Source organism: Diadema antillarum, unplaced genomic scaffold, assembly GCF_040938485.1.
Source record: "Diadema antillarum isolate AM-2024a unplaced genomic scaffold, OU_Dant_1.0 seq00000158_RagTag, whole genome shotgun sequence".
NCBI lineage: Eukaryota > Metazoa > Echinodermata > Echinoidea > Diadematoida > Diadematidae > Diadema > Diadema antillarum.
In genome coordinates, this window is record NW_027271230.1 from 171,857 (window position 1) to 180,183 (window position 8,327).

General features: G+C 38.6%; 1 protein-coding gene across 1 annotated transcript; it reads right to left on the reverse strand.

Moving 5' to 3' along the window:
- Nucleotides 1–4,503: 4,503 nt before the first annotated feature.
- Nucleotides 4,504–7,873, reverse strand: LOC139727891 (uncharacterized). The gene is made up of 5 exons (XM_071638864.1): nt 7,640–7,873; nt 6,509–6,568; nt 5,663–5,851; nt 5,081–5,164; nt 4,504–4,629 (listed from the first exon to the last, which is right to left on the reverse strand). The coding sequence occupies exons 1-5, from the start codon at nt 7,871–7,873 to the stop codon at nt 4,504–4,506; spliced, it is 693 nt and encodes a 230-aa protein (XP_071494965.1).
- Nucleotides 7,874–8,327: the final 454 nt, after the last annotated feature.

Here is an 8,327-nt window from a genome sequence, read left to right on the forward strand (position 1 = left end):
CTCTCTCTTTGCGTGCTCGTGATTACAAATTGATTCTGTTATAGTTCATTTATTTCACCAAAAAGCGTTCAACAAACCTCCTTCATAAGCTTCAATTTTTTTTTTTTGCAATATCGCCATATTATATAACAATTAAAAGAAACACACAGAGGTCTGTGGAAAGGATGTACATGTACTACATTTTTCTACTTTATATTCCTAAACTAAACAATAATTTGATGTATTATTCATTTTATTCCGCTTATTTGTGAACCATATGGATTTACTTTATGTTTTATCATTCTAAACAGTATTACTATCAGTAGGCCTACTTCTTTTGACCTTATCTTAGCAGGACAACGAAATTATTGCTGGCTAATGAAGCGGGTTTTTTCACTTATTTGTATGTTGTTGTTGTTGTTGTTATCTTTATTTTTTCTTTATTTTTCAGTATATGGCTTAAGCATTTATATCATATGTTTATCATATCATGACTTTAATGAGCCATCCGATGACGGAAGGGATGAATGTCTTCTATCTACTCTCATTCTGTGAGGGTGAGGTCATGTGAGGTTGCCACTTAAGAGCACCTGAATAACAGTTGGGATATGATGACCAAGAAGGGTGATTTCGTTATTCCGAAGGTTCGGTAGTCCAAAAATGAAATGAGATTCGGCATTCCGAAGGTTCATTATTCCCAAACACACACATTCCTTAATGTAGATATTCGTTAATCAGAAAATAGGATATAGGGTTCGTCAATCTAAATATCTGTGACATTATTCCGAGGGTTCGGTATCCCGAAGGTTCGTTAATCCGTTAATCTAAAAATGAAAAGAAGGCACGCACTGTATTAACGAACCTTTAGAATTATTACAAATACCTTCTTTCGTTTTCGGACCTTCTGAGTAACAAACTATAACCATTAACGAATCAGGCGCGCCGGAAGCAGTTTTGGATTGGGGGGGGGGGGGGGCAAACATTGGAGGGGGCTCAAGATTAGACCATGCATATGTTACACAATATACACATACACACACACACACACACACGCACACACATCTATTATATATATATATATATATATATATATATATATATATATATATATATGTAAAGTGGCGTACGGTGGGTCGAAACATGGGGGGAACCATCAAGTAATTCTGACGGTCTGTATGCTTGTGCGTGTGTGCGTGAGCAATAATGGGACTACAATACATTACGGAATGTGATACATTCAACAACGCAGTCATTGAGGAACATTGTAAGTTTTCCTTACATGGATTATGGAATGACGGTGTGAAACGATCGACAAATTATATACTGTCAGCAACATAAGGTGAATGGCTAACAATAAAATGCGAGCGAGCGAAGCGAGCGACCTTGAAAATTTTGATATTCTACAGTTCCAAAACTGGAGTTTTAATTGTAGCTACATATTTCGCTTTGAAATAAATGGGGGCGCATCGGACGCAACTGCTGGCAATTATTGGCAGCAACATTAGGAGAATGGCATAACGATTCAATGCGAGCGAGCGAAGCGAGCAAGCTTGAAAATTTTGACATTCTACAGTCCCAAAACTGGGGTTTGTAGCTTTATCTTTCACTTTGGAAATTAATGGGGCGGCGCATCGGGCGCAACTGCTGGCAATTACTGGCAGCAACATTAGGAGAATGGCATAACGATTCAATGCGAGCGAGCAAAGCGAGCGAGCTTGAGAATTTTGACATTTTACAGTCCCCAAACTCCCGTTTGTAGCTATATCTTTCGCTTTGGAAATTAAGGGGGGGGGGGCATCGGACGCAACTGCTGGCAATTACTGGCAGCAACATTAGGAGAATGGCATAACGATTCAATACGAGCGAGCGAAGCGAGCAAGCTAGAAAATTTTGACATTTTACAGTCCCCAAACTCCCGTTTGTAGCTATATTTATCTTTCGCTTTGGAAATTAAGGGGTGGGGGCACCGGGCGCAACTACTGGCAATTACTGTCAGCAACATTAGGAGAATGGCATAACGATTCAATGCGAGCGAGCAAAGCGAGCGAGCTTGAGAATTTTGACATTTTACAGTCCCCAAACTCCCGTTTGTAGCTATATCTTTCGCTTTGGAAATTAAGGGGTGGGGGGGGGGGGGCATCGGACGCAACTGCTGGCAATTACTGGCAGCAACATTAGGAGGGTGGCATAACGATTCAATGCGAGCGAGCGAAGCGAGCGAGCTTGAAAATTTTGACATTTTACAGTCCCAAAACTCCCGTTTGTAGCTATATTTATCTTTCGCTTTGGAAATTAAGGGGTGGGGGCACCGGGCGCAACTACTGGCAATTACTGTCAGCAACATTAGGAGAATGGCATAACGATTCAATGCGAGCGAGCGAAGCGAGCGAGCTTGAAAATGTTGACATTCTAGAGTCCAACAACTGCCGTCGTAGCTATGTTTTTCGCTTTAGAAATTAAGGGGGAGGCGCACCGGGCTCAACTGCTGGATGCGAGCGAGCGAAGCGAGCGAGCTTGAAAATTTTGACATTTTACAGTCCAAAAGCTGCCGTTTGTAGCCATATTTTTTCCCTTTTATTCATATATATACATATTTATTTTATTTTCTTTGTTTATTCATTTATTTTCATTATCATTATCATTATTTTTTTTTTATTTTTTTTTTTGGGGGGGGGCTTTTTTTTTGGGGGGGGGGGGGGCAAAAATGCGTTTTGCCCCCCCACTTTTTAGATTGGGCGGGGGGCGTCTATTACCTGCCTCAGATGTTTCATTAATGATACAGGCTTTTGTTTAAGGCTCTATCATATCTTCTATTTTCTCTTTCTTTCCCTCATTACTCCCCTCATCCTCTCTTTCCCTCTTTCTTGTGTTCTCTCTAATTCACTATGTCAGTCCTAGGGCATCTCATGAAGCATTTTGTAAGATATCTGTTCTGACAAACTGTTATGATGATATGCTCCTGAAATCCTTTCCCGTGATTGCCTGAGAGCAAATTTTTGCCCGACAAATTTGTCGGACAAAACGCTTCATGAAATCCCCCCGCCACCACCACCATCTCAAGTTTTCATGTCGTACAAAATAAATAAGGCATTGAGAGTACACCATTCAAAAAGCTTTCGGGAGCAGGCTCATCTGAGATTGAAAAAAAAAGTATATAGAAAATGACTGTCGAATTATGATGAAGGCATGCATGAGACGGATTCAATGTTTTCACTGCATTTAATGATGTTTCCCTTTCGGTATTCGTCCGGAGAGTTACATTTGACAAACATGTTTCAATTGCACTTTCCCAACACGGACAAGCAACGCAGTTGCCATATCATAGTACAATAAATTACTTCAGAAAGACGTACTAGGTTTCAATAGAATATCAGTTGGCTGTATAATACATTTCAAATGGTTAAATACGGCTTTGAACACATTCTAGGCTTGAACCAAGATATATTAGCTTTAAAAGCAATTTGGCAACAACTTAAATACATCTGTATGCATAAAAATAAATAAAATCCATATATCTTTACAGTTTTCCAAGTTTCTTGATATGTAAAGTTAGAGGCAATGGAACCCATGGATAATCTGACTGACAAGTAAACAAACAAATATTGTGTAAACATCTAGACAAATATCTAAAAATGTCCAGGCTGTTTTAACAGGACAGGAAATTCATGCTTCCTCTTCAACAAGTAGAAATTTTAGAAATTCCTTTTCAGATCTCAGGTTTATTCTTAATTGCATCTCCTGTCTCACTTGGAGACACATGAACAGGGCGTAGAACTGGCAGAAAAGCTCCTTAAAAAGTTTTATTGTCGTTTATTACTGAGTCGATGTTTACGTTAAAAAGAAAACAAGTATCTAAATCGTACAATTCATTTGAATAATGACGTATCTTGGTGAGAACGCTGCGTTCTTCTAGAGGATTATGGGGGGGGGGGATAAACCCCAGTGAACTGCATTGACTGGAATCTACAATTTTATAATGATTTATATCTAGAACGCATCAAATACGAATTTGCAAACAGTGCGCATCATTTGCGAGATATTCTAAAACCGTCGGATAGACTCTACAAGGAACACAATACGGTTCCCTCGTAGGCAACCAATGAACACACTTGCGTGTGACATTTTCAATTGACTCCTCGTGATCATCACCTTGCAAAGAATTGTAGCATGCAAATCATATCAATTCCATGAAAATTAGCGGTAATTTGAGAGCTAATAGGTCTAAGAAATTACAATGATGTTGACTTGACATAAATTTCAGGTAAATTTCACAAAAGGTCAGAACGACACTTCATATGAAACCAGTTTCTTTCTATCTTTCTATCTTTCTCTCTTTTTAATTTTCCACGTAAAAATTGTAACAACAAATGAATGCGAATGCGTAACAATAACTACAACAGACAGACAAAGAAAGAATGAGTTTACCATGACGTCACAGTCATGGCATACCGTGTTGCAGCGATGGTAAAAAGTGAATTGTCAGCGAGTGGAAATCATGTGGAAGGGAACCTGGTATGGTACCTATCAGCAAATTGCATGCTCCACCCGGCGAGCGTTCAGGTCATGCAGAATCTGGTACATTACCTTGATTATACCAGAGACGTCGCGAAGTAGAGTGTCGGGCAGGAGGATTTCCGGCGGCGAAGGAATCTGTGAGGTAAAAAAGCATAAATGACAAAGAAAAATTAAACTAAAGATATCATACTGGCTCGGTTTAAACTGGAAATTACAGAATTTCGCGATTATGGTGATATACACCGGTATAACTAGGGAAAAACGAAAAGAAAAAAGCGCCTATAGATAGACGCCGGATATCTCCAGAATTGGACTGAAAACAGCCGCAAGGTTATAGTGCAGTCACGGTTTAAAGTTACTGCTGGAGGTTTCAAGGAACTTTTTAGTGAATTCAAGCCTTGAAATAGGTATAAACAAAAAACAACAACAGACATGCAAATACACTCCATGTTAAAATACAAATATATACCTTTATAAACATATAATTATAGTCCCATTATTTGTCGTTGCCGAATACATATTCGGCAACGAAAAATAATGGGACTATAATTACATGCATATATACTCACAAAAAATAGATACTCACAAAACATTCTGTTGTGAGGACCGCTGATGCATTTAAAACGTCGTCCGGACAATCGCACCTGGAATGGTTTCTCAAGCCGTTCATCTGCAGGAGAGATGAAAGGAGTAAGCAAACAGTTTCAGTAAGAGGGACATCTGGAGAATTCTGAATGATACGAAATGCTGAGACTATGTTGATACTCCTGAAGCATTCCTTGTTACGTGATGTGTCTTTCTGATTTGTTAGGCTGGCATGCAGTAGTGAAATGTGAAAGACTACTTTAGTCAACGCATATTACTTTCATGACATTTGAGTGCTGCTTAGTGTGAACTAATGAGGGAGCGCCAGTTTGACCATTCTTTGCTGCAAAAGTATCACTAGAGTCTTTCTTCCTTGTGTCTTTCACTATAAGGATTATCATCTTAAAACGCTCTTGGCATTGTAAATAAACATGTACATAAACGGAACCGATGGAGTTACAGAAAAAAGATTTTTTTTTTGTTCTGTTGGCCCAAAGCGTTGGTAGGTTGAAGCACAGAATGATAACGATGTAATAGCAATGAATATACAGTGATTATGTTGTTTGTAGAAGGTTTTGTTTACCCTGTATTCTAGTCTGTCTAGGGTAGAATTGATCATGTTGACGAGGCTGATAAATCTTGAGTGAAAGCCAACTGGCAATACGGAATTCTCCTTTGTGATGTGGTCCTCTATCCGTGTGTACCAAGGGGTGACCTGGCGAATTTGTTCCACTCTTGCAGCTATCCACTGACCGTTATATCCTGATGAAGACTGTATGAAAACAGGAAAAATAGGTCAGATAGACATGAAAAATATGATACAGTGTAGTCAAATTCATCATCTCCGCATTAAAAAACAACAACATCAATAAAAGCATAAGGACTGATTTGAAGTTTTGTTTTGTTTTGCTTTATTTTTGAGGTGGAGGAGTTGCTTGAGCTTTCGTTTGTACAAAGTGGATTAAAATGCAACAAATAGACTCGGATGGTGGGGTGCTTTGGATTATCCAATGACTTTACGATTCTCGGACAAAATCTGTTAACATTTACTAATGTCAGCCAATAGCAGGAGACTATGGGTAACTTAGAAGAATAATCAAGGTCAGCACTCAGTCTATTTTAGTACTGCTCTTCACTATGCTCCATGATTTTCATAAATATTCACAGTTCAGATATTATATAACATTTTTGACAGGATCTCTTTTCATAGATATTAACATATGTGGTAGCCAAAGTATGACCGAAATTGATGTTCATATATATTCCTTTACAATGTCACGAACCACTTCTGAAGTGGTCAAACACGATGTTTTGTAACTGTGGAAACGCAACGTTTGGTAGTGATTCTATAAATAGCGATCGCGAGATAAAACACAGAGCATTATATGGTCCTAAAGGTGTATACTACAAGAATGTATATCATGCGTACCTCTATATGTGGGAAGCACGTGGTTTCGTCAAGCAGTGATAGTTCCCATCCTTCTGAAACCTGTATCGGGATTGACAAACAGAATAAAAAGACTTAGAAGAGTCGTAAAAGTGTTTTTTTTTCTTCATCAGTACTGTATTATATATATACATACATGTATATATATATACTAACTTGGTGATTTTATCTGAAGAGTGCTCGATATCCTCAAAGAAAGAGCTTTTGACAGAAGTATTAGAACAAGTTCACGCGGTTGACTGCAGGTTCATCATTATTTACTGCAACTCTGAGTTTCATGCAACCTCCGTGAGGTGCGATCATCAGGCAGGTGCCTGATGAACTTGTTCCAATACTTCTGTCTATATGTTTATGTATATATATATATATATATATATAAATATATATAATTATATAATGCAGTATATACGGGGTTATTGGGTCTTTTTATAAGACTATCCATTCAATCGTCTTCCACAAGTTGTCTTGCGTTAAAATACCGCGCTTTTCTCTTGACAAGAACATCATCATGTGTGTGTGTGTGTGTGTGTGTGTACGCCACAAAGATGTGATGATCTATATTACTGACTATAAACCACATTTTTATATTTGATCGAAGGAATTGTCATGGGGAGCGTGTTATGATCATGATTTGGTAACGTTTTGATTCATAATTAATCCGATACAATACAGCAATAACTGTTTCTCCTCCATCGAGTTTCATATGTTATGACAGAGAGAGAAAGAGAGAGGGTAAGTAAACTGGAAGTCAAAGATATTGATAAATCACTTTCCAACTTTCTTCAAATTCTCGGATGATCTCTGAAATACCACTGTGTCTAAGGTAGGTATAATAATAATAATAATAATAATAATCAGTTCTTAGAACGCATAACACCACAAGATAGGGCTCTATGCGTGTACAAAATTGATGAAAACACAATATTTCCAATATTTCTCTATTCACGTGTAATTTACAATTATTAAAAAGGAGAGTTTTTAACACAGATTTGAATTTATCAAAATCTTTAATGCATCTAATACAGAGAGGTATGAAGAAATTGATGCCGAGAAATGATAACAAATTGACCTAGTTCTGAATGTTGTACCATGGAAGATTTCACCAATACTCACGTATTGAAGGAGAAATATCCTCTCTATGTCACTTTCTATTGCTGTGAGTTGTAGATGTATACCGTAGTCAAGTGTGCATTGATCTTGGGACGTCGACGAACTCGAGCCCACAATCCCACTCCTGCGAAACCTGTCGATGATGGCGGCTCCCTGGCTCAGCCGGAGACTGGCGCAACAGATGATGCACACGATGGTCATATACCGTAGTGTGTTGTTCGTCTGTGTCGTTGACATTATGAGATGAACTGGCGTGGAAGAAGTTGACATTACCGTAATCAAACAGAGGTAGAATATTAAAGAAGTATCGCATTTTTTGACATAAATCATATTGAATCTTTACTGCTCTCCCCTATCTCCATGATTCTCCAACATTCAACTCCTTCCTCTTCCTCTTCCCTTCTATTTCATCTTTCCCCTTCTAACGATGTCCGAACATCCTACTTGATTCTCACACTATTCTTCCTTACCACTCTCTGTGTTCCTTTCTCTACCGTCTCCACTAGTGCAACTTCAACCTCTAGCCCATTACTGTCTCCCACTCTTCACTTTCTGCCCTCCTCACAACCCCCATATGTCGCTTCCCTCTTCGTTTCTCCTCTTTCTAGGCTCTTCTGCCAAACAGCGATCCGATTAAGGACTACATACACATGGTGTCACCGCAAATCTTTCTTCCTCATTTACTTCACCA

What these genes read in the sequence shown, in the direction of transcription:
- LOC139727891 (XM_071638864.1), bottom strand. Translation starts at nt 7,873, where the DNA reads ATGTCAACGACACAGACGAACAACACACTACGGTATATGACCATCGTG. An exon ending in CGTGCTTCCCACATATAGAG is followed by an intron (nt 5,852 to 6,508) that starts GTACGCATGATA and finishes GTTTTCATACAG; the next exon opens with TCTTCATCAGGATATAACGG. An exon ending in TCCTCACAACAGAATGTTTT is followed by an intron (nt 4,630 to 5,080) that starts GTGAGTATCTAT and finishes TTTACCTCACAG; the next exon opens with ATTCCTTCGCCGCCGGAAAT.